We start from the raw sequence: 24,056 nt of genomic DNA, 5'->3' as shown, positions 1-24,056 counted from the left end.
AGCCTCACCGCCGCGGGCGCCTCTTCTCGTGCAACCGACTCCTTTGCGGATGGTGGGGCTGCCGTGGTGGTGGTGGCGGCGGTAGAGCCCCCGTAAATACACGCCGCGTCTTTTCCAATATAAGCGCAACACGCAGTGGAAGCGCGCCAGATGCGCTGCCTGTGCGCCAATGAGGCACTTCGCAGGCAGCCGAAATGGGGAAGGCACGTCGGCGTTTGTGCTTTGCTGCGCCGCATCGCGCTGTGCACGACATCACGTAAGCCATCTGCGAGTGGGGGAGCCACACTCGCCCACCGCCCCGTCGCGTCTGGCTGTAGGCCACTGGGCTGCCTCGTCGCCAGTGATGACGATGCCCTCTGTGATGATGCATTCTCTTGCTAGCCTCTCTCCGTCCCCAACCCTCTTGCACGCCCCTTACACTGGCGAAGGGCACAAAGTGCTCCTCTGTTTCAGTCGGACCTACACCCCGACAGACCCACCCACAACTTCGCTTGCACGCACATAGGTTCCTCGTGTGCGGCACACATCTCGGTGCCCCGTCACCGTATCTTTTCACTGCTTCTCTCATCCTTTCGAGTCGCACCGGCGGCTATCACGGGGGTCCTCATGGTGGCTCGTAGATCGGTTGTGGCCTACGTGGTCGCCTCCTTCCTCACGTGCTTCTTGTTTTTGGCAGACTACGCCAACACGTATCGAGAGTTCTACTCGGCGATGGTTGCCTTGGCAAACTCGTCCTCTTTCCGTTTGGTCATCGTCAACACCGCCATCGCCGTTACCGTCGTGCTGTGGATGACGCTGCAGTTCTGCTTCTTTGGGCAACTGAACGCGTCGGAGGAGACGGCGCTGCTTACCTCCTTCACGCTCTACATGGTGGAGTGCATCGTGGTGCCACTGTACATGGACCAGCCGATCATGAGCGCCACAAGCCTCTTTTTCCTTTTCACGCTCGCGTGGCGTGGGCTGCACAAGCTTGCGTCGGAGAGAGTCACAACCCTCTCGACGGCGCAGATGACGTGGTCGTCCGCGACGCGCATACCGGCGTACCTGTGCTTCGCGATCATCTGCGACGTTGGGCTACTGACGTGGATGATCAAGACACGGCCGGAGTTGGTCGATGAGAAGGCGTCGATGCACTACTCCATGATCCTCATCTACATGCTGCTGCTGAGCTCATCTCTGCGCAGCACCGTGCACTTCGTCAGCCTGCTCGTCCTTCGTGGTCAGCACACACTGCTGTCGTTTGTGGCGGACGCCCTCACGAGCATTGCGGAGTCCCTGTTGTTCGTCGGCGTATATGCATATATTTTCTACAATTCGGCGCTACCGCTGCTGCTCCTGCGCGGGTTCGTGGGGCACGTACTGCGGATCTTCGAGAAGGCATCCGGACTAGCCGAGTTCCTCGTCCTGGCCCGGCGGGTGCGGAACAACATGCCGGACGCCACCGCCGAGGATCTGGCGCGCGACGCGCGGTGTACCATCTGCTACGAGGACATGATGCCCGAGGGTGGTACGAAGCGGCTGCCGTGCGGTCACTGCTACCACATCGACTGCCTTGAGCGGTGGTTGGAAGGCCACTCAACGTGTCCGTACTGCAGGGCGAACATCATGCAGATGCGCGGCGGCAACGACGCAGCAGCACCGCAGGTTCACGAGGAAGATGCCGGAGCAGCAGCAACAACAGATGCTGCAGCGAATGACTACTCGCCTACGGGTGAGGAAGCCCCGGCTCAGCAACAGCCAACCGGCACTCCCGAGAACATGGAGGTCGAAATTCGGGAGGCTTACGAGCGGTACAGGCAGCAGCTGTGTTCTCCGTTGTCAGCGGCGAGTGGTCATGCAGACGCAGGGAACCACCTTGCTGTCATACGTGCAGGTACTGGCAGTCCGCGTCGCGTGTCGTCGCCTGTCTCGGACAGTTCCTCGACCCACACAAAGTCCATCACCGCGGCGCCCGTGCCCTCAAAGACGGTCGATCAGCTCAAGATCGAGGCGTACGAAAAGTACCGCAAGCGTCTACGGGAGTCGGAGCGGGAGCTTCGAGTCGCTCTGCGGCTGGCTGAGGAGGTGGGCTACGCTCCGTGATGGAGCGAGGCGATCCGCCTCTCAGCTTAATGGAGCAAGTGGCAGAGACCGCATCTCTCTCGGGCGCAGGGCGGGCGTGAGGTGAGGCTGTTGTGGCACACATACACACATACCGAGGAAGACGTCAAATTGAGGCGGAGGGCTGCAGTAATGGTGGACTGATGAGTAGCTGTGCTTTCTCGCTCTCTCTCCCCTTTCCAGTGGCTCTGTTGTTGAGTGCGGGTGCGCGTCTTCACTGGTGTGCGTCAGTGATCGGCTGTGTGTGTCGTTGTATGCGTGTGATGCTTCCGTTGTGGGCTCCAACAAGCTCTCCAAATGACGCGAAAAAGTCAACAACAACAACAACCTGAAAGATGATCAGCAGAGCTCCGTCCTATCCACGCGAGGAAGGAGATGTGTCTGTGTGAGTGCTTGCACAGCTGTGCGGGTAAGTGTCAGTGAGGCAGACAGAATGATCGTATGTGAGGAAACGCACGAGTCTGTGCACCAGAGCTACAAGGAGAGAGAGGTGTTCGCACGTCACCTCACAAATACCACACAACGGACGAGAGTCTTCGAAATGGCGCGCTTCCATGTGACGGCAAACATCTTCTAGTGACGAAGTTTCTTTGCCCTCCCTCTCTTTTGGGGGCCCGTAACACTGTACAGGCGTGTGTGTGCGCGCGAATACCTCTGAGTCTCACATCCTCGCTAACGCGTCGCTGGTCCCGCTCTCGTGTCCTTCCTTTTCCCAGCCCTCTTCCCCTCTCTCCTGCCCAATGCACTCAGCACACGCACACGCACACAGTGTCACGGTGAATCGCTTGCCGTAAGCGTTTCCTCGAGGTGCGAAGCAAAGAGGAGGAAAAGGATCTGCCACTCTTCCACCCTCGCACCCCCCCCACACACACACACGTACACGCACACGCCCACTGAAAAGTACGAGAAGTCGGTCGTCATTATGCTGTGCACCACCCAGGCCTTCCTTGCCTCGCTGCGTTACCGCAGACCGTACTGGATGCTCTTCCTTAAAGGCGCCGACAACTGGAGGATCTACACTGTTATCCAGCAGCCAGACCACCAGCGTACGGAGATGTTGTACCAGGCGTGGCTAGGCGGCCTCGACAGACCCTATGTGCGGCCGAAGTGCATGGCGCATCAGCCGGTGTGGCTCAGCAAGAAGCGCCACCTCCTACAGAAGGCTCGCCTTGAGGGCCCCGAGACGTCCATGGAGAAGTACGTACTTGAGTGGTACAAGAAGTTCCACTCCTTTCAAGGGACGGAGCGGCCTACCGTGGAGGACCTGCACACGGCCTTCGACCTGGTGGAGCGTCCGCTTGACCTCAGCTACGCCTGCCAGCTGCTGAGCCAGTGCAGGAACCACTACTACATCTGCCTCGTTGAGGACTCGTTCGAGATCTTCCTCGAGGCGTGTCTGCGGGTGGATCGAAAGGACTGCGCCAGCTATGCTCTCGAGCATGCGGATGAGCTTGGCTTCTGGCACGTTAGCGACAACTGCCGGCGCTACTTGTCGGGGGAGCAGACCTGGTATAAGAGATCACCGGTAGACCTCCTCTATTACCCACTTGAGGAGAATGCGGAGCGCAACGCTGCCGTTACGTCTGGCACCGCAGGGTCTTCGGCAGACACCTCTGATAAGGTAAAGGGAGCCGAAAAGGCGGAAAGTGAGGTGCAGACGGGCGCAGCTGCTTTGGCGACGGCGCCCTCCGCGGAGAGTGAGGGCGAGGCGGGGGTCACGGATGACGAAATTGCGCGACTGCAGTCGGAGCTGGAGGCTCTGGAAAGAGAAATGGGGGCCGGGGAAGAGGACGGCACGGACAAGGACTGAGGTGCCCGGACGCACAGTTTATGAGCAAATTTTCGTGTTGTGTGTATGTGTGTTGGCTGCTCATCAGTCGGTGTCTCTCGGTGCGCATTGTTGTTTGCACACCGTCTCCTTACAATCTGAATACCCTTACAGTATACCACGAAGCAAACAAGAGAGACGAAAAGACTGGTAAGTGTGTATGCGCGACCGTGATGTGCCTCTGCGTGTGTGTGTGTGTGTGTGTGTGTGTGTGTGTGTGTGTGTGTGTGTGTGTGTGGCGCACACCGATGCACGCAACGGCGGTCACCCTCTTCGCCCTTGATTACACCACGCCTAAACGGCACTGGTGTGTCCGCGCTGGCAGACCATGGCCCACGCACAGACGTACTGCACTCCATGAATGTGCTCCTCAAGACCTCACACGCACAATGTGCTATATTCCCCCCCCCCCCCACTGTCCCCCTCGCATCGCATCAGTTCGCGCCATCGCCCGCCTCACCATCTTTTTTTAGTCACCTAAAGTGGACCATTTCTGCATTGTATGTCTTCGAGCCCGCTAAGCCGCTGCTGCAGCCGAGCCCGTCTCTGGCCTCTTCCTCTCTCTGCGGCTGCCCTCGCCCCTGCGGCCTCGCTTTATCGACTTTGCCTATGTCCCTGCCCGCCGTCACCCCTTTTCTCTTCTCCACATTTCAGTAATGGAAGCGGAAGCGATAGCGTGGTACGACTACATCGTGCCTGATGTGATCGCGGACGTGCTCAAGGCGACTGGAGACCGCACCGGAATGCGCTGGGGTGTCATGCCGGCTTACCAGTACTGGTTCCAGTCTCCCAAGCTGCACGTGGTGCTCTACGTGGTGGCAGTGGTGTTCTGCGCGGTGCTGCACCGCCAGTCGCGCGGCTTCCGGTCAGCAGCCATAAGGCAACTCAGCATGGCTGGACTGGGCCGCTCGCTGAAATGCCCCATCAACAAGCTCATTGCGTACATGTTGATGGTGTGCTTGGCGGTGCAGGTCTTCACCAAAGCATCGCGAGCGAAGCCCTTTGTCCAGCTGGGGTGGCTCCTCATGCCCTGCCACCTATTCACAGGGATGTGGATCTACGTTTTAATGCGCGATAGGCCGCATCACTACGGGAGCGGTTGCTACCTTGCCTCGCTGTTGGTGGACTGGGTCTGGAGCCCCCTTGGGGCACTAGCGCATCCCGACTGGGGCGATCATCAGTACCCCTGGGAGGGCGACGTGTTTCTCGTGCACCATGGTGTACTGCTTCTCCTGCCGCTGTACTTTGTCGCCCGCTACGACACACTGGGGCTTGACTGGGCGCACCTGTGCCACCTCACGTGGGTTTCGACGCTCTTCAACTTCGCCTTTCTGGCCCCCTGCGGGCTTCTGCTCGGACTGAACGTGAACTACCAACTAGCCCCGCCGCGTCTGAGCAGCATGGCACCTACCGTTGTTAAGACTGCGCTCTACCGCCCGGCACTTATCCCGGTGTTTGTGGCGCTGTCCATCATTGCCAACATCGTTGTCCGCCTGCTCGGCAGGATCATTCGCAAGCTCTTCACCTCTTTTCAGAAGCTCACGAGGTCCTGCTGAGGTGGGCGAACACCGCCGAGTCGCCCCTGTTGCTGCAGGCGGCGGACTACGAGCGCCATAATTCGACCTGCCGCTGCTGGCCTCACCGTTGCTGTAACAAGGACGTGGTGCTTGGTCACGACGGTGGTGTGCGGGAGAACGCATATGGCGCTCGCACATCCTCGACGTGCTCCCCACCTTTCTTCTCTCTTCAAACAGCACTCGATGGGTTACGGTCACCACCACACATAAGCGAAACCACTAAAACGAGGTCAGACGCGTTAACGAAAGAGAGAGAGCCACGGACACGCGCACCTATGCGTGGATGTACACTCGAGCACACCAGGTAGAGGGGCGTATGACTCGCTGCGTGCGTACAAGGCGAGATCCAAGAAGGGTAGGTGAGAGAAAGCTAATAAGGCACTCCTTTTTCGATCTCTCTCTCTCAGGGCACACAGAGACACAGTGTAGACTCCCACGCCTGTATGCCTCCCTCCCACCCTCCCCCATCATAACCAGCGTCCCCATCTTTCATTCTTGCTGCATCCACCATCATCGTTCTCTCCCTCCCCGCCTCTCCTCCCTTCTCCCTATCCACCCTCCTTGTCAAACAACTGCGGGTGTGTGTGTGTGTGTGGGTGCCTTCTGCTCTCCGCCGTTGCGCTCTTCCCATTTGTTCTCCGTACTCGACAGATTCGTAGCTGGTCGCTTTACAGCAGTGGCGCCTCCTTCACCCCCTTCCTCATCTTTCCGTGTGTGAGTCCCTTTTAGTGTGAGCCTCGCGCAGCTTTAGTCGCCTCGTGCCACCGCTCGTATCGGTCATCGCTGCTTGGCTTGCGCCGCTGTTTAGTTGCTGGCACTCGTCTCTCTACTCTGCCTGAGCGCTTAGCTTCTCTTGGTCGAGTCACTCACATCTGATCGCCTCCTCCCTCCTCCTCTGGCTGGCATAAAGAGGAAACATGGTGTACGCACTGCTGGAGCTGCCTGCTGGCGTGGCGCTGTTCAAAGTGGATGGCGAGAGGCGCAAGCTGAAGGCGCTGTTGCACTTCAAGAGTACCGCCGATGCGCTCGAAACGACGGCACAGCTCGTGAACGGCGAGCTCTCGAAGCCGGTGCGCAGGTTCCTGAAGAAGAACTACCTGGAGAAGGAGGTCTCCGAGGAGCTAGCGGTGGCCGATGCGAAGCTGGCCAAGGCTATCAAGGAGACGCTCGCCATCCCGTGCGTGTCCGGCGAGGACACGCTTCCAACCTTCCGCGCGCTTAAGCAGGGCATCGACAGCCTCCTCGAGGACGTCTCGGCGGAGCAGCTGAACCAGACGGCGCTTGGTCTGGCGCACAACCTCAACCGCTACAAGCTGAAGTTCTCCCCTGATAAGGTGGATATGATGGTTGTGCAGGCGGTGTCGCTCCTGGAGGACCTCGACAAGGAGATCAATAAGTACGCCATGCGCACGCGCGAGTGGTATGGCTGGCACTTCCCCGAGCTGGGCAAGATCGTGAACGACAACGTGGCCTACTGCAAAATCGTGCTGGCTATGAAGACACGCTTCAACGCCCGCGACACGGACTTCTCCGACTTCCTCGAGGAGGAAATGGAGCAGAAGGTGAAGGAAGCGGCGATGGTGTCGATGGGTACGGAAATTGCGGAAGAGGACATCGAGAACATCTCGCGCCTATGCAGCGAGGTCGTCGCGGCCTCGAAGTATCGCGAACAGCTCTCCACCTACCTCTCTTCCCGCATGCAGACCATCGCGCCGAACCTGACAACAATGGTGGGAGAGCAGATAGGCGCCCGCCTCATCCAGAAGGCCGGCTCGCTGCTGACACTTGCCAAGTACCCCTCCTCGACAGTGCAAATCCTCGGCGCCGAGAAGGCTCTCTTCCGTGCCTTGAAGCAGCGCCAGGCCACCCCCAAGTATGGCATCCTCTACAACGCCTCCGTGGTGGCCAAGGCGGCCCCTGCGCAGAAGGGCACCATGTCCCGTGTGCTTGCCGCGAAAGCGTCGCTGAGCGCCCGCATCGACTCCTTCGGTGAGGGCGACAACACGCCTGCCCTAGAGTACCGCAGCAAGGTGGAGAACCGCCTCAAGGCTTTTGAGGAAGGCATCACTTACGGCAGGAGTGGCAACGCCCGCGGTGTTGGCGCTGGCATGGAGCAGCGCCGTAGCTATGGCGACAACCAGGGAAACGGATTCAAGCGCCCACGCATGAATACGAGCGGCTTCAACAACGAGCGTGGCGGTCGCGGCGGCGGCGGCTTCAAGTCCTCGCGCCCGGACAATAGTGGGTACTAGAGATGAGGAAGCAGAGAAACAGAAAATGCCAATTATGCGCGTGTTGCACGAGTGAGGAGGACAAGGCAAGAAAGGGTTGGGGAGAGGGTGCCGCAAAATGCGACCTGCAGATGCTCGCCCCGGGGAAAGGTAACAGCATCTCCGTGACCGCCCCTAACGGGAAGGCCGCTTCCCTGGCTCCCGCCTCTGCTCTGCCTCCTTCCTTCTCTCCTCTTCTCCCCCGTCTCTTCTCCGTGCACGCAAGCACGTGCGTGGGCGAGCGGGACGTATGGTGACGTTTGCTCCTCTCTCTCTCTCTCTCTCAACGGCCGTGCTCGTTGATTTTCCTCCCCCCCCCCTCCTGTTCACTCTGCGTCTGCTCGTCCATCTCTGCAGGCGATTGTCTGCATGTGTGTCTGCGCGCGTGTGAGGAATGGAAGCTGTGGCTGATGCTCGTCGTGTCGGAGGAAGGCGGTTGTTCGTGCTCTCTTTTCGCTTCTGTCTCTCTCTCTCTCTCTCTCTCTGTGCACGCTTTCTCTCTCGCACGTGTTCCCTGCTTGATGAGGGCGTGATAACGCTGGCGATGGTGGCGTTGATGAGGGTGGTAGCCCCCTCGCTTCACGAGCACGGACCCTCCCCTGGTGCTTCTTTTCTTTCGTCTGTTAATCTCCGCGATAACTCTTGTAATGCCTTGTCTCCTCCTCTTGTCCACCGGTGGATGTGTGTCTGCTGTGTACGCGTGTTGGTTGCCAAAGCCAAAAAGGCGGCATTTCGTTGAATCGAATCGATAGAAGGGACAAGAGGCAAGCCGCGGCGAGTACTCAAACTTTACTCAGCCCTCGAAGGTGCACAGCCTCGTCTCCTGTGCACCCACACACCTGCAGGTACACCTACGCATCATTCGTCTTTCCGAAGTTACTCTCGTAATTCCCTTCCGTGGCATCAGCACAGAATACATATATATACACATGTAGAGGGACACTCAGGAGGAGGATCAACGTGACCCGGGTAGATCTGCGAAAGGCGGCGCTCTCGGCGCAGACTTGCTGCCGCTTTCTCTCCTTCTCTCCCTTCCCTCCCTCCTACAGAAATCAGTGTGAGGGCAACATGATAGCGGTGCATGTACCTGGTGTCACTCGGAGGATCAAGAGCAGAAAGGGGGGGCGGGGTGGAAACCCCTGACCACTCGCGAAGCAGCGCCTAAACGGGCTGAGGTGAGGTGCCTTGGGGCCTACACAAGGCAGACGGACGCATGCACACTTGTGCATTGCGAGGCGTCGCACTGTGGGAGTTTTCACCGACTCGAGCAGGAAGAGCGAGAGCTGGCCTCCGTCTTGCAGACGAAGACAGTTCTCGAGATGCACGTATGCACATAGCCACACATACCTGCTGGCGCCTCCCCCGCATGCTCTGCCACGTCCACTCCACGCTCTCTCATCTCATCTCATCCCTCTCTCTCTCTCTCTGCAACCTCGTTCTCGCTCTCAACGCACATCGTCGCGCCACTTGTGCCATACCGGTGCCGCTGATGCGGCGGTGGACTTCCTCTCTGCCCTTTTTCTCGTCAATTGTTGACGCTCGCACGCACACACGCACACGCACACACACACACGCAGAGAGACGGTGTGGTGCCGCGCCCGCTTCCGGTGCTCACGCCAACATGTTCGGTGGTAGCCGAGGAGTTCATCAAGCTGCCCTCTTCGATGGCGCATCATTGCCGCGCAAGTACATCTCGCTAGGAGGATGGTGCGGTCCAGCACTGATGCTGGGGAAGCTCGGGCTGCGCACGGAGGCATACCCGTTCGATTTCAGCCGCGTCACCCTTGATGGACTGGTGCACTTCATCCGGAACGGCTTTGCGGAAGGCTTCTACCCGCCGGGGCCGCCGCCGTACCGACCCGAGTGTGTAGGGCCGTGGGTACTCTTCCGCGGGCAGCACACGGCCTTTGCGCACTTCGACCTCAACGACCCCCGCGTGCAGGACCACTTTCAAGTAAAGATGTGCCGCTTCGACGCGGTGCTCGATGCCCCGGTGAAGCCCGTCACGTTTTTCCGCACCGTCACAGCGCGTCACCCTCAAGAAGAGTTGGCGCTCGCCCTCGATCTGGAGGAGGCCGTGGCGCGACGCAACCCTTCCCTCGACTTCCGCATTGTCTTCATGGTGCACGACCAGGGGCTCCGTGCCAACGCGGTACAGCTGGCCCCGCTCTCGCCGCGGGTCTCGCTTTGGGCGTTGCAATATCGTGGCTCGCCTGACGACACCCTCTTTGACCGCACACACGCGGCCTACCACGCTGTCCTGCTGCACAGCGTCGCGGAGGACAACTGGCCTGCCGTCAACGTAGGCGTCGCCCCTTCGCCACCAGCGACGATGGAGTCGGCAGAGGCATTCGATTTCGAGCGCGAGGTGCTCGTTTGTGATGGCACAGCCCGAACCGACGACGTTCCCTTCGCCAACCTGACCAGGGCACGCTTTCCATGGCGCAGTCACGACAACTTGGCCTTGATCGACGGCGTCGCCAGCGTCGGTGGCACTTGCGCTGGAATCGGGAGCACAAAGATGCTCGCAGATGTCTCTGCCGTGCTGCAGGTGGAGGGTCAAGTGCGACGTAAGTGCCGGTACTGTGGCAACACGGCCTATCATGCTGCAGGACGGCCCTTCCGAACGAAGCGCCCTTTCACTGACGAAGAGGACCAACTCGTGCTAATCCACCTCTACACAATCCTCACAGGTGGGGACAAGGTAGCGGCGGTAGAGAAGCTGGCGCATGAGATGCGTCGCGGCACGTACGAAGTAATTTGCCGCATCCAGTACTTGACGAACTCCAGCACGAAGCTCATGGACTCCATTGACCCCGCCAGCCCATCCGACGTGTAGATTTTCTACCGCCCCCCCCCCTTCACGAGCGGTGTGTGCGAAGGGCGATGCGTGTTATCTGTCGCCTCCCCCTTCCTCCTCCTCTCTCTGCTCTGCTCTGCGACGGCATGCGCGTGGAGTTCGGCAAGTGGGTCGTGCCGTCACCGCAGAGAGGCGACGCAAAGCAGAGAATCTGAAAACCACTCATGCGTACTGACGTCTCTCCGACCCAGTTTGCAGTGGAACGGTGTGAAGAGCGTGCGACGGCGCAGTTGTGTGCGCAGAGACTGGCTTGTTTTCTCTTTTCTTCAGCACGTGCCCACTCGCTGGGCCACACACACACACACACGCGAGGTCAAGTCCCCACTCTGCCCTCACCCCAGGCCCCACCGCCTGGTGCGGAGCAGCCGTAGACACACACGCGTTACAGCAATGCGCCGACTCACCGTCACCTGAGCACGACCCCTGCCCCAAACTCCACCCATTCCCCACTTTGCACGGCGCCTCACAGCCGTCCCCATCATGCCGGTCGCCACCCGGGGCATCCCCCGAGGTGGCACTCAGGCTCCCCACCCCAGTGGGCAGCGAGGGCCGGGTGAGGTGCGCTCGAGTCACCTTGAAGCTTCGCCCAACATACGGGTGGCACAAGCGTGTTCGCCGTCGCAGGCCGCGCTGTCCAGGACCTGACTACCGACACCAGTAGCGGTAAAATCGCTCGGACTTCGCCCACGTCGTAGGTGTTTGACCCTGCCATCACGAGAAGTGGTTCGGCATTGGCAGAGGGATAGAGAGGGGGGTTGCTTGGCTTCCCCACACAGAGTGTGGGTACGGGAGCCTGGATGCCACGCACTGAGGTGGGCTCCGGCAGCGGGGCCTAGCTGCTCTACGCTGGCACCTAAAACATACGTAATGCGGCACTGTCTTGCATGTGTATGCCGTGCGGATCATCAACCACCTCCTCTGCTCCCTCTGCCGCTTATTCACCATGGGTCTCTTCGCCGGCACTGACGCTTCCGCCCAATGGCATACACAATACAAGGGTACCATACGGCCCCCACCATCACTAGCATCAAGGGCTGTGCTCGAGAGGACAGTGAACGTGGAGGTAATGGCGTGCAGCTCCTGCGCCACTTCGGTGCTGGTGTGCGATATCGGCACAAGCACCACTCGTCTCGGGTACGCTGGCAATGCTGAGCCGACGTTTATCTTTCCCACCACCTGTGCGTGGCAGGACTGTAGGCCTGCTGAAACATTCGTGGTGGGGGACGAGGCTGCCACGATGGTGGGACTTGGAATACAGCGGCGCAGCGTGCTAGAGCACGGGCTAGTGGCGGACTGGGACGTCATGGAGGAGTACTGGTGCCACCTCTTCAACCATCGCGTCTGCGTCGAGTCACAGGATGTCGGCGTGCTGCTGACCGAGCCGGCTGTCACCCCTTATGAGCAGCGAGAGAGAACAGCAGAGATTTTGTTCGAGAGTTTCGGGGTACCGAAACTGTTCATCGGCTCACAGGCACTCTTCTTACTCCACAGCGTTGGCGACAGGTGTGACACAGCCGTGGTGGTGGAGAGCGGTGCTGGCGTGACCCAGGTGTTGCCGATCGTCGCGGGTTACGCCGTAGCCGCCGCAGCGCGTCGTTTTCCTGTAGCGGGCCTGGATGTCACGCAGTACGTGCTGAACAACCTGCGGGAGCACGAGGAGGGCATCGAGATGGAGCAAGCGCTGGAGGTGGCGGAGCAGGTAAAGGTGCGCTACGGCTGCATGGCAAAGGACTTCGCGCGCGAGTGTGCAGAGGCCGAATCGAAGTTGCCTTCCTACGCGATCCGCAACACCGAGCTGCACACGCGCGCTGGGGCCCCGTACTCTATCGACGTGGACGATGAGCAACTCTTAGTCCCGGAGACGATGTTTCAGCCGGATTCGCTCGCTGCACCGTGGACCGTCACCGCCTCCCTGTTCGGTGGTCTCCCCGCCGTGATCGACGCTGTTGTGTGGTCCTGTCCGATGGACTGCAGGCGGTCACTATACGCAAACGTCATCGTCTCCGGTGGCAACACGCGCCTCCCCTACTTTGCGAAACGTCTGCACGGCGCGCTACGACATGCCTTGGATGAGCGTGCCACCGGCGTCATCGCTGCCTCGGGTGGCCCTCTGGGCCGTCAAGTCCAGTACGAGGTGAACGTACGCGATTATTCACAGGCAATGCATGCTGTATGGAGAGGGGCCAGCGCCTTCGCTGCTAGCCCAGAGTACGAGACGTCAGCCGTCACGCGAGCGGCGTACATGGAGTGTGGTGCTGCTGTGATGCACCAGCACCACATCTAGCCTAACGGCACGGTGAGGTCGACGGGCCTGCCCATGTGCGAGCTTCTGTGCTGGCTGTGCGTCTGTGCATCCCTCAGTGTATGTCTACAGGCCTCAGCGCTCCCCCCTGGCGCGTCGACTCCCCACCTTGTGTTGCCGCAGCAGCATCCCCCCTGCGCCTCAGCAAGTGAAGTCTAAGAAGAGAGAAGGCTTCAGTGAAGGCGTGCACTTGTGCGAATGTTTTCGATGGGACTAGGGAGCACGGATTATTCGACTACAGGCCTCTGTTTCTCATTCTGTGATGCCCTCGTCGCTGCTGCGGCACTAGGGCAGGGCCCGAGGTTGCTTTCCAACTCCAGACATCTGCCCATTCACCCCCCCCCTCCCCTTCCCCTTGACTCACAAACGTTGTCAGATGAAGCCGTGGCGGGTAGAGAATCGCTTCACCCCAGTGGAGGTGCAACGCGCCTTTGCAGCCCTACGCCAGAATGTAGCGATTCTTCATGACTTGTCCGGCACAAGCAGCCACCCACTCCACCCCTTCGTTCATCGACGTGGTGGCGCAGGCGGGCACCAACGCGATCACATCGAGCTGCCGCTGCACCACATGTACGAGGCCAACGCTGTGTACCAGCAGTTGCCTGTGGAGGTGCGGCTGGTATGCGCCGGCCTGCACGAAGCCGCTCTCGCCTACGCGCAGGAAGCGCTGCGGGAGCCGAACGTCTCCTGCGCCGCCCGAGACGAGATCCTCAACAATTTGGACCGCAAGTCTGTACTGCGGGTGCTACGGTACCCGGCAGGCTCTGGATGTCGACCTCACGTCGATCCTGGCTTGTGTACCGCCCTGCTCGTGGGGTCGGCAGGTGGGCTGGAGGTGAGCACAACCGATGCGGTGCCGGCGCCCTTCGTGAGTCGGCCGGGGGACTATACGAGCCATGTGGCTTCCTCGCCAACGCTCATGCACGCTGAACATTCGAATGTGCCGGACACGCTTCCGCATTGGGAGCCAGTCCTGACCGCGCATAGCGGAGAGGTCATAGTCATGGCAGGAAATATGCTCAGGGTGGTGTCGGGAGGTGCTCTGCTCGGTGTGCTGCATCGCGTGCGGCAGGACTGGGTCCCTGACACACCGCGGGCAGGTGGGCAGTGCAGTCCATCTCTCAGCACCGCGTGTATCGCAAGTAGAGCGACTGCAGAAACGAACCCGGTCAGCGCGACCTTCCGCTTCAACATCGTTGTCGAGCTGCGGCCGGCAGAGGCAAAGCGCTGGTACGCTGCCATGTCGAGGTGGTCGCCGTTGTCCCCCGTTTCCTCTCCGCCGTCAATGACATGAAGGCCACGCGCTACACAGAAGTCAGTCGTCGCCGTCTGTCTGTTACGGCACTCGAAGCTCTCTTCACCGAAAGCTGAACGACACACATCGAGGCATTCAAACACGTCGACACGCAATAACTTCATACGTTCCCCAATGATGTCGTGCTGTTCGACGGCACTGTTTGCGCCCTCTCCCCTTCCCAACTCCGTGAGTGGTCGTCCTCACTCTTTAATGTTGGCCTCAGCTGGCGTGCATTTGGGATCCCTTTCTCGTTTCAGCTTTACCAAGAGGGAGGGCTGCTGTCAAGACGGGCTCATCAGTGTGCTGCCCCCCCCCTTTTCTCTCCTCTTCGTCCAGCCTGACTCTCCTCTACTCTTCATTCCTCGTTCTCTCTGGCACGCCTTCCGCGCCGACTCCCCCTCTCGGCGTCTATGCGAGTGTAAGAGGTACGGCATTGCCGAGCTCGTATAGATCACCGCATTCCATCTCTAGCCCACACACACCCCCATCACCATTTTCCACGAGTGTTTTGTACAGTGACGTTACCGCCATCAGCAGCACCACTAAACGCACACGTCGACCCCATCGCAGTACCGCAGCTCCTCATGCTGCAAGGCACACCGCTGAGCTACGCCGGCCTCTCTCGGCCGTCGCGCGACAGTGCCACAATTAAGCGCAGCGCTGTGCGGGCATTGGCGACACATCACCACCAGAAACAGCAAGCACAACGAAGTCTATCGATAGACAGGGTCACCGACTGCGCGGTGTACACTGCAGAGGACGTCGCTGGTGCGCCATCCTCATCGCTGGACACGTGGAGCAGGTTCCTCAGCTCACAGTGGGCGGAGGCAGTGAAGGGGCGACCGTTGGGGCCGTCCGATGCGGCGCATGTGAGCCAACCCTCTGACGCCGACCTGATCAGCTCCCTGCAGAGCGTTGTGTCTCGGCAGAACAAGGTAGTGGCTCAGCTGCAGGAGCAGCTGGTGGCGCAGCGGGCCAAGGAGGAGAAAGAATGGGAGCACAACACGCAGTTCTCTGGGCCCACCTCCGCCAAGGCAGTGTCGGAGTCTTCTAAAAGTACCAAGAATAAGACGGTGGCTGCGGCTGATGATGGCATTGCCGACAAGACGGCTGAAAACACGCAGGTGTGCGTTCTGCTTTCTCACGTACTGGTGCACGCACGCCTCCTCTGGGCCAGTGCCGTCTCGCAGTACTTCAAGGCGGCGGAGGCGCGCAAGTCCAGTCATGGCAAAGTCACTCGATCGCCCAGTAAAGCCGCCGCCAGGATCACCACCGAGACCGCCATGGAGGAGGAGCGCGTGGGGCTGCCATCCATCGCGCTGCTGTTCCGCTGTCTCGTGGACGGCATCAACTCCGCAGACTCGCAGCAAGCCATCGTCGCCGCTGGGGTGCTTTCAGCCTCCGCCTGGGACAACAATGTGCTGGGCGTCGATCAGCTGGGCATCCTCACAGTATTTGGCCCTCACGTACAGGCGCTTCGCACCTTCCCCGGCATCGTTCCCCCGCTGGAGACGTTGCGCGAGTACTTCGCCGAGCTGCACCCCCAGCAACTCACCCTGTCCTATCCAGGCGGAGCCCTGGACAGCACGTTGGAACTGGCGGAGGCACAGATGGACGCGTTCCTGCGCTTCGGCGACGAGACGGAGCAGGTGGCCGCTCTCCTGCGCGAGGGGCTTCACCCCTCCATGCGCCGGCTCCTGTACGCCCGTGCGCTGCAGGTGCCGTTGGCGGTGACAGACGGCAAGCCGATATTCGTGTTGCAGGAGGGACTAATGACGAACCATCTGCGCCACGGTCTCGCGTGCTACCTCACCTGCTCTTCCCGGAAGGCGCGCGACATGGTAAAGCGGCGTTTCCATCACCACTACTCCTCAGCGAAGCAGGAGGACCGCGCGCAGCTGCTGCAGCGCCTAGCCCTGGATGACATGTTAACCAGCGTTGGCGACAGCGACAAGTATTTTGTATATATCGACGACGTGGAAATGCTTTCGACCGCGATGGTGGTGGATCGAAGCCTGGCCGACCCAAGGATGGCGCAGGCACTGAGGCAGTTGGGCAGGCCGGAGGGGCAGCTCGAGAGCTACATTACCTACCTGCAGTTTCCTGATAAGGATCTCCTCTACCAGAAGGCACCACCCTGCGGCTTTTTCCCTGTGGAGGGGTTCACCTTCCTGCAAGGGGCCATCTGCAACGTGACGAACGACACGGTCGAGCAGTACGAGCTGGTGGCAGCGATGATGGCGCAGCTGTGGAGTCGGCTGCAGGGTCCCACACCGGAACTCTTTCAGTGCTGTCTGCTCTTCGAGAGTCTCGTACAGCGGCTGGCGCTGCCGGCCGTCCTGCACGCAACTCGCGACCTGCAACACCCGCCGCTCGTGCTGGCCATGCGATGGATGCTGACGGGCTTCGCAGATTTTCTGGATGCCTTCGAAGTACTCTCTTTCTGGGACCTGGTGCTGTCCTACCACATGCGCGAGATGCACCGCCGCAGTCCGCTCTCGTCACCCACTGGCCTTGCCAACGCCGCCCCGCGTGACACCACCACTCCTTGCGCGCTGTGGCTGCTGCCCATGTACGCGGCAGCAATCTTCGTAGCACGGGCCCCACTCGTGGAGGCCTGCAGGACGGCGGCCGAGGTGGATGTCGTCTTCTCCACGGGCCACCAGCTGCGCGCCCGCTCACTCCTGCAGGGACTACTCTTTGGTTGCTGACTGGGGCGACGGCGGAGGCGATGGCGCACTGCGGATGATGTCGTTGGCGACAGCCGCGGCCTACATCGCTTCCTCTGGACGCGCGCCACCTTTCTCCCTCCTCTTTCCACGCAACCATCAAGGTATCCCCTATGCGTCCCTCGCCCTCCAGCTCTCCTTTCTTCCCAAAGGTCTCGTGATGGCGACAACGATCACTCTTCCTTGCTTCTCTTGTGCATTTACTCGATAGAAACACATAGCAACTTCTGCAAGAGGCTCGCACATGTGCACCTTCACGCTCGCGTGTGCCGCTGCTTTACGCGAGGCTGTCCCTATGTTGGCTGGATGTGCAGGTTTGCTCGCGCCATCTCACTGTCCCTCTTCACCTTACTCCCTCTCCCTCCCGCGGCGTGTCTCTCGCCTTCTCTACACTTTTCGTCTTCTTTTTCGGCCTCTTCGGCCTTCCGTTGATGTCTCCGATAGGAGGCACGCCAGGCCGCGGTTGGGGTCCCGGCGTGTGTTCATCATTTGTATCGAATCAGCCGCCTCGTAGCGCAGTCCTCGCACATCGGTGGCACTTCCTTCTCTCGTAAGCAACCAACGAAAGGCCAACGTGCACACAGCCACAAAGGATAGACGCAACATCATCCCCCTCGCCTAGTTGCGAGTGCACAGAACACTGGCAATGGTATCGGCGTCTTCGCCACAGCGCGACTGCGGCTCACCGCCCCCGCCGCCAACACCACCGCTGCCTGGACCGCACGACGTCGATGTCCCGGCCACCGGCGCCCTCCAGGCCTTGCGGCAGGCAGTCCAGGTGCAGGAGGCACATGTCCGTCTCCTGCGCATGCGCAAGACGGCGAGAGAGGCGCTACTGCGCCACGTTCAGCAACTGCTGGCAACGGGCAACTCGATCGAGCCGCACGGTGTAGTGAAGCACCTCGTTCAGCAAGCTGAGGCGAGTCTCCAGAGGCTTCAAGAGGTAAATAGAGAGGCTGACGCTCCGGCGCCGACCGTGGGAAGCGATGTGACACCGACTTGCGCACCGTCACTGACACCCCAAGATGCAGCTGGTGCAGCCGATGTTAGCGCAGATCCACTGGCTCGCATCTTCCACAGCGATGTTGAGATGCAGCTGGCAGCAGCTGCTGAGCCACCGCACGTCCCTCCGGCGTCGATACTCAGATCGTGTGCATCAGCGGGAAAGAAAAAAAGCCGACGGACGAAGAAAGAGGCTAACGAATTCGGCTTCACAAGCCCTGCGCGCGCCACCTCCCCTCCACGAAGCGTCTCGTTGCCGCCGAGAAGCGCTACGACGGCCGCCCTTCTCGCCCTTGCCGCATCGCGGCAGGACGCAGGCCACGCCGCGATGCTCGCTGCCCTCAGTACCCTCGATCTTTCTCCCACAATCAACAGCGGCGGCAACGAATTGAGCTGCACGACTGAGGCAGGTCGTGGCGCCCATAACGCGAAGCCACCCTGGCTGCGTCAAGAGGAAGGTGACGGTGCCAGCAATGACGATGCAGCGCTCGAAGAGCAGCACCAGGGGGCGGATGGAGCCCTCTGCGATAGCGTGGCCACCGATTACACTGACGACTTTGAGTGTCGCAGCAGCAGCACCAGCAGCAGCAGCGGTGCTGCTTATGGTGAGAAAACGACAACGGAGTGGCCGAGTTGACAGCGCTCCCCCCTCCCCGCTCTCTCTCCCTCTCTGTGCGGGTGACCCTCTCAGCCGACACACATCGGTGCTGACCAGTGGGCGAAGATAAAGCTACGTTTCTTTTGCTTCTCCAATCACTCTGGTCAACGCTTTTGGCACCCTCTGCTGTTAGAGAGACAAGCAACGACGAACATAATGTTAGAGGACCAAGCGTGAACAGCCAATGGGGGCGAGACGGCGAGTACTTTATGCTGCCTCCGTTCGCCTCAGGCCGCGGGCGAGACACACAAAGGATGTGGCAGGAGACACATGTTGGCGTAAGAGGGTTGTCGTAGCTTGAACTCGAGACATGCGCACATCACTCCTCCCTGTGCCCTGCCATGCGCGTAGAAAACTCTTCCTAATTCGCCCGCCACCCTTCCCCGCTCTCCCATCCTCCTGCTAGCATTGCGTGCTGCGACGACGCGTGAGCGCGTGCATGCCTCACCAAGCAGACGACATAATCGCCTCTTCTCAATCCAAGGACGGTGCGGCGCGGTGCACTGCGTCTCTCACGGGCGTATGCACATCTGTGCAGACACAGACGACTAGGCGCAACAGCGCACCGCACCCCGCCTTCATGCATCGCTCTGCCGCTCGTCTACCAGTGCACCTTCTGATCGACATTGACCACACGCTAGTGCATCCCATCTACTACCGTGTGGGAGGCGACAACATCGACACCGCGAGGGACATCAGCGCTCCACTGCTGTCCTCAAGTGTGCGAACACAGTGGCCGCTGAACTACGCTGGCGGTCGCATCACCCGCGTGCACCTTCGGCCTCATGTTGTTCCGTTCCTATCACACGTGCTGCTGGATCGCTTGCTGGACACCAGCGAGACGCAGGTGCACGTATCCCTTTACACGCGCCAGAGCGCCGCCTACTGCGCCGCCATAGCGAACCAGGCGCTGCTGCCGGCCCTCGCACAGTACAGGGGCAACTCAGCGCACAAGCTCCCCTCTAGTGACGTCTTTCACGGACTCTTCGGTGAGGAGCGCTGTGTGCGAGGAGAGTTTAAGGTGATGCATTCGTTGAACTCGTCTCCTCGTTTTCTTCCTGAGGGCAGCCCCGCTGGTCAGAGGCAGCCGGTGGAGGTGGCACCATCCCTCGAGTGGAGCAAGACCATCTTCGTGTCGCCCAGTCCCCTCACCACGTTGCTCGTTGATGATTGGTGCGTAAATTTCCGCGTCACGGAACTGCGCACTGGGCATTGCGTACTTGTCCCGCCCTACTACGCCGGCGCAGTGAAGTGTGCCGCCGATGATTGCTTCCGCGTGCCGCCGACTGAGGCCCTCTACGATGTCATCAACATGAATCTCGACGGAAGAGGCGGCGGCATGTCGAGCGGATGTACGACACACGATCGTGTAGACGTTAACGATGTCGTCGTACGTCTGCTAGACGTGTTGGAGGCCTTTGTGCACTGCTGCCACTCCCATCGTAGTGCCATCGAGGCTATGCACGGCAGCTCCGCAGCCATGTCTTGCGCTGACAAGCAAGCACCTTGTGCAGCGTACCAATCAACAGCAATGCCGCATCCGTCGATGGACAAGGCGCTGAGCAGTTTCAACCTCTTTGACTGCTCATCACTCTATCGACGACAATGGAACGCGTTCCATGCAGACCGCGAGGACCTTCTGCACAGCTACTTCATCGACTGACAGCTGCCTCACTTAACCCCCACCCACCCTCTTTTCACGCACGCGGTTCTGCCCCGGGAGATGGGGGCTATTCGACGAGTACTGCTGTGTTGATTCTTTACGGCGGGGTGTGTCGCAGTCCATCATTTCTCTACGTTGTCCTTTTGGGGTGACGCTGCTCTCGTGGCTGTAGCTCTACCCCCCGCCTCCCTCCCGTCCTCCTTCCTTTCTCTGCTTTTCTCTGCTGCTATGGCAGATGTGTAGGAAATAATATGTACTCTGGTAAGCACGCCTACTTGGCTTAGAGGCCTCGATGAGACACCGCTCTCGCGTGCTCGGTACTATCAGAAGCACCTCGACTCGTCTGCGAGGCGCGCCTGAAGAAGTCCTCTCTCGCGCTCGCTGTCCCTGCCTCGATGGTCTCCCTCGCCTACCTCGGTGCTTTTCGTTCCCTACCGTCTGTGTCCCTCTCTCTTCTACTCCACCGCTGGATGTACAGCAGGATGCCCATGCGCGCAGCAACATACACCGTCCCCCGCAAATCCACAGCTGTGAGTGCCCCCCACCCCTCCCCTCTGTTCGAGACCGGAGATCGCAGAGAAGAAACAAACCAAATGGCGTCGCTGAACAATAACAACATCCGCGAAGATGCCGTCCTCAAGTGGCGAGTAAAGGATGTTTTGCTGTCCCACGGCGGTACAGGCGGCTTGGTGAACGCCCTCGTTGACTTCAGCTCACGCGCGGCAGTCTCTGTCCGCCAGCAGAGCCAAATAGCTGCCACCGGCGCCAGCGCCACGTGCGCTGATGTGGGACTCAGCTATGAGCAGTTTTTACTTTTCCTACAGGACCACAGCGTTTGTCTGACCCCTTTTGAGGCCGCATATTTGTGCCGCGCCTTCGACGACCACCGCACCGGCCTCGTTAGCGCCGCCACCTTCACGCGGCACCTCACCGGCCTCAGCGAGCGTCGACTGCGCGCTGTCAACAAAGCGTGGCGATCGCTGGAGAAGCGCAAAGGCGCGGGTGGGGGGGTCTCGCGTGAGCGCCTCCTCTCCACCTATGCAGCGGTGGCGGCCGAGAGAGCACACCCTGCGGCGAGCGCCGTGGGCGGCCCGGCAGACGGTACTGCTCACAATGCGGCTGCTGCGGTGCCCCTCTCTTCTCCCTTGGGTAGCGCACTGGAGTCGACCTTCGGTGGTGCTGATGGAACGCGCGGGCACCTCAAGGAGGCGTACATGGCCTCGATGATGAGCCGCAGTGGCGGCTTTATGGCAAAACCCAATATCGCTGCTGGCGGTGCCGACGATGTATCTGGTGAGGTAGAAGACCGGATCTCGTACGCCGAGTTCCTTGCCTTCTACGCCGGCGTGAGCCCACAGTTCGCTACGGACGAGGCCTTCGTCACGCATGTACTGCAGTCATGGGCTGCCGACGACGCGACGCGTCCGACGCTGAACGAGACGGCGCGCGAGTGGGGCCCTGACGGTGACCCACTGATGCTCGACGGCCCTCGCTACGTGAAGGATGCGTTGAATCTTGAGCTGGGCATGTCCTCCAAATCCTACAACTACAGTCACATGCAGCGCGAGCACCCCTACGTGGAGTCGCTGCCGCCACTCAACAGGCCCGAAATCATGGCCACCACGGTGCAGCGGACGCACATCTCCTTCAGCAAGGCAGCGCAGGCACTGGCCGACCCGCTGGTGACGCGGCGCGGCCAGTTGAAGTGAAGTTGTCTGGTGGACAGAGGTGCGGCGAAATGTCGACTCGCCCCTTCCCTCTCTTCTCCTCTTCGTCTGACATTGCGCCTCCCCCACCCCCTTCCGTGATGCTTAGGAGATGTACAGTATTCCACTCCACCACCGGCACCGCCACTGCGATCATCACCAACATCATCAGCACCATGCCGTTCTCAGTGGGCCTCTTCCACTGTGCATGGTGGCTCTCTGTCCGCCCTTACCCTGTGAGCCTTGGCGCTCGAAGAGCAGTCAGGTGAACGGAACGGCGCATGCGGGCCTTTGGGTCAGCGCACCGTACAACTGGACACCTGCCGACGCTGTCATTCCTTGTTAGCCCCTTCCTCCCGCTGCCTGTGTTTCCTGAAGGAGCGTGTTTTGAGAGGTCTTTGTGTGGCTCCTCGCCCAGCATCTCGGGCGCACACGCATCTCATGTGGGTGTCTGCGATCCGTTCCTATACACGACTAATCGCGGGAAACTGTCCTGATGTGCCCCCCCCGCCTCCGCCTCTCTCTCGCTTGATTTCGCTTTTTCTTCGCCATCGCCGCAGCGGCCTGCCGCCCCTCCAAGTCACCTCCATTCACCCCCTCCCCACCGTCGAGGCACACAAGGCTGCACGTACACAGCCGTAGACACTCACCAGCGGGGGTTTAGACACACACACACACTTCAAGCATCAATCCTAGCAGAAGCTGACATGAACATCCCCCTCAACACAGTCAAGGTGCTGCGCAATGTTCCGCTCCCTGATGAGGCGAGCGTGCTCCACACAGACGCAGCGGTGCTGGACATGGGCAGCCACACGACGCGGCTTGGGTTTGCTGGGGATACGGCGCCGCGCATGCGGCAACGCACGTGCGTCGTGAAGGGAAAGGCAACCTTCTCGGATGCCTGTGATGTGCTGGACCACGTTGCTGACCCCGCCGCCGCGACGACGGTGCTGGAGAATGGCGTCATTGCCGACTGGGAGGGGTATGAAGCGCTCCTGAGCCGTGTCGCTCGGATACTGGACCTCGAGAACGTCGAGAGCAACACCCCAGTGCTAGTGACGGAGAAAGCGCTCGTGCCGACGCATCAGCGGCAAAAGATCGCCGAGATCCTCTTCGAGACCCACCACGTTGTCGCTACCAGCTTTGCCTTGACCCCGGTGCTGTCCCTCTACGCGTCCGGGTTGAGCACTGGTGTAGCAGTGGAGCTGGGCCACGATCAGAGCCATGTGGTACCGGTCTTCCAAGGGCTGGCTCTCTTTCACGCAACGCACTGCCTCGATGTTGGTGGCGCAGACCTCACCCGGCACTTCACCTCCCTCATGTCTGCCGTCGCGAGCACGCGTGTGTCGGCGCTGGAGAGCATGACACCAACGCAGCGAGACGGCATGTGGGAGTACATCAAAGAGCGCCACTGCGTCGTGGCCGAGAGCGCGCAGCTCTTTTCGGAGATTAACCGTGCCGACACTAGGCTGGGAAGCTCCAGCAGCGGCTTGCCACCAGGAGGCTCGCGCGATGCAGAGGATAAGCACCGAGAAGAGTGCGTGCTGCCCGATGGCACTACTCTGCCCATCAGTGGCTCTGCTCGGTTCATCCCTGGCGAATGTTACTTTCAGCCATCTCTTTCCCCAGCGCTGCAGCACCCGCGCGATCAGTCCACCGTTGTTGATGAGGTACTGCTGCGCACGACACAAACGCCGCTCTCTATCCCTGAGCTAGTCGTAGACGCGATGCAGCGCTGCGATCACGACTTGCTGACTACGTTCGCCTCCCATATCGTCATCAGCGGCGGTGCCTCGCTGCTGCGCGGGCTAACGCAGCGCGTGGAGGCGGATGTGCAAACGTGCCTGGCCGGCACCAGCGATATCCACAGCGCCGGTAGCGCGCGTGTGTACGCGGATGTGGAGCGTCGTGACGCCGCCTTTGTTGGTGGCTCGATTTGGGCATCGCTGCCGGCGGCGCAGGCGTTGTGGGTGACAAAGGCGGACTACAACGAGGTGGGGTCCATGGCGGTGGTGCGCGGCTGTCTTTAGACTTTTTATCGAAGAGTGGGACACACACACACAC

The 24,056-nt window shown here is 60.4% G+C and overlaps 12 protein-coding genes across 12 annotated transcripts, besides 1 other annotated feature; all 12 read left to right on the top strand.

Moving 5' to 3' along the window:
- Positions 1–606: 606 nt before the first annotated feature.
- On the top strand, positions 607–2,082 carry LPMP_151360 (ERAD-associated E3 ubiquitin-protein ligase HRD1, putative; the record flags this gene model as incomplete). Its single annotated transcript, XM_010699209.1, has 1 exon — positions 607–2,082. The coding sequence occupies one exon, from the start codon at positions 607–609 to the stop codon at positions 2,080–2,082; it is 1,476 nt and encodes a 491-aa protein (XP_010697511.1).
- Positions 2,083–3,022: 940 nt separating this feature from the next.
- Positions 3,023–3,910, top strand: LPMP_151350 (hypothetical protein; the record flags this gene model as incomplete). Its single annotated transcript, XM_010699208.1, has 1 exon — positions 3,023–3,910. One exon carries the CDS (start codon positions 3,023–3,025, stop codon positions 3,908–3,910), a length of 888 nt encoding a protein of 295 aa, XP_010697510.1.
- A 674-nt stretch (positions 3,911–4,584) lies between these two features.
- LPMP_151340 (hypothetical protein) lies at positions 4,585–5,484 on the top strand (the record flags this gene model as incomplete). Its single annotated transcript, XM_010699207.1, has 1 exon — positions 4,585–5,484. The coding sequence occupies one exon, from the start codon at positions 4,585–4,587 to the stop codon at positions 5,482–5,484; it is 900 nt and encodes a 299-aa protein (XP_010697509.1).
- A 938-nt stretch (positions 5,485–6,422) lies between these two features.
- Positions 6,423–7,757, top strand: LPMP_151330 (nucleolar RNA binding protein, putative; the record flags this gene model as incomplete). The annotated part of the gene is made up of 1 exon (XM_010699206.1): positions 6,423–7,757. The coding sequence occupies one exon, from the start codon at positions 6,423–6,425 to the stop codon at positions 7,755–7,757; it is 1,335 nt and encodes a 444-aa protein (XP_010697508.1).
- A 1,639-nt stretch (positions 7,758–9,396) lies between these two features.
- On the top strand, positions 9,397–10,614 carry LPMP_151320 (hypothetical protein; the record flags this gene model as incomplete). Its single annotated transcript, XM_010699205.1, has 1 exon — positions 9,397–10,614. The coding sequence occupies one exon, from the start codon at positions 9,397–9,399 to the stop codon at positions 10,612–10,614; it is 1,218 nt and encodes a 405-aa protein (XP_010697507.1).
- Positions 10,615–10,898: 284 nt separating this feature from the next.
- Positions 10,899–11,466: a repeat region.
- Positions 11,467–11,701: 235 nt separating this feature from the next.
- LPMP_151310 (actin-related protein 3, putative) lies at positions 11,702–12,919 on the top strand (the record flags this gene model as incomplete). The annotated part of the gene is made up of 1 exon (XM_010699204.1): positions 11,702–12,919. The coding sequence occupies one exon, from the start codon at positions 11,702–11,704 to the stop codon at positions 12,917–12,919; it is 1,218 nt and encodes a 405-aa protein (XP_010697506.1).
- Positions 12,920–13,313: 394 nt separating this feature from the next.
- LPMP_151300 (hypothetical protein) lies at positions 13,314–14,231 on the top strand (the record flags this gene model as incomplete). The annotated part of the gene is made up of 1 exon (XM_010699203.1): positions 13,314–14,231. The coding sequence occupies one exon, from the start codon at positions 13,314–13,316 to the stop codon at positions 14,229–14,231; it is 918 nt and encodes a 305-aa protein (XP_010697505.1).
- Positions 14,232–14,818: 587 nt separating this feature from the next.
- Positions 14,819–16,945, top strand: LPMP_151290 (hypothetical protein; the record flags this gene model as incomplete). Its single annotated transcript, XM_010699202.1, has 1 exon — positions 14,819–16,945. One exon carries the CDS (start codon positions 14,819–14,821, stop codon positions 16,943–16,945), a length of 2,127 nt encoding a protein of 708 aa, XP_010697504.1.
- A 664-nt stretch (positions 16,946–17,609) lies between these two features.
- On the top strand, positions 17,610–18,602 carry LPMP_151280 (hypothetical protein; the record flags this gene model as incomplete). The annotated part of the gene is made up of 1 exon (XM_010699201.1): positions 17,610–18,602. One exon carries the CDS (start codon positions 17,610–17,612, stop codon positions 18,600–18,602), a length of 993 nt encoding a protein of 330 aa, XP_010697503.1.
- A 601-nt stretch (positions 18,603–19,203) lies between these two features.
- LPMP_151270 (hypothetical protein) lies at positions 19,204–20,286 on the top strand (the record flags this gene model as incomplete). The annotated part of the gene is made up of 1 exon (XM_010699200.1): positions 19,204–20,286. One exon carries the CDS (start codon positions 19,204–19,206, stop codon positions 20,284–20,286), a length of 1,083 nt encoding a protein of 360 aa, XP_010697502.1.
- Positions 20,287–20,681: 395 nt separating this feature from the next.
- Positions 20,682–21,995, top strand: LPMP_151260 (hypothetical protein; the record flags this gene model as incomplete). Its single annotated transcript, XM_010699199.1, has 1 exon — positions 20,682–21,995. One exon carries the CDS (start codon positions 20,682–20,684, stop codon positions 21,993–21,995), a length of 1,314 nt encoding a protein of 437 aa, XP_010697501.1.
- Positions 21,996–22,699: 704 nt separating this feature from the next.
- LPMP_151250 (actin-like protein, putative) lies at positions 22,700–24,022 on the top strand (the record flags this gene model as incomplete). The annotated part of the gene is made up of 1 exon (XM_010699198.1): positions 22,700–24,022. One exon carries the CDS (start codon positions 22,700–22,702, stop codon positions 24,020–24,022), a length of 1,323 nt encoding a protein of 440 aa, XP_010697500.1.
- Positions 24,023–24,056: the final 34 nt, after the last annotated feature.

This window comes from Leishmania panamensis, assembly GCF_000755165.1.
Source record: "Leishmania panamensis strain MHOM/PA/94/PSC-1 chromosome 15 sequence".
Lineage (NCBI taxonomy): Eukaryota > Euglenozoa > Kinetoplastea > Trypanosomatida > Trypanosomatidae > Leishmania > Leishmania panamensis.
This window is presented reverse-complemented; position numbering and strand designations above follow the sequence as displayed.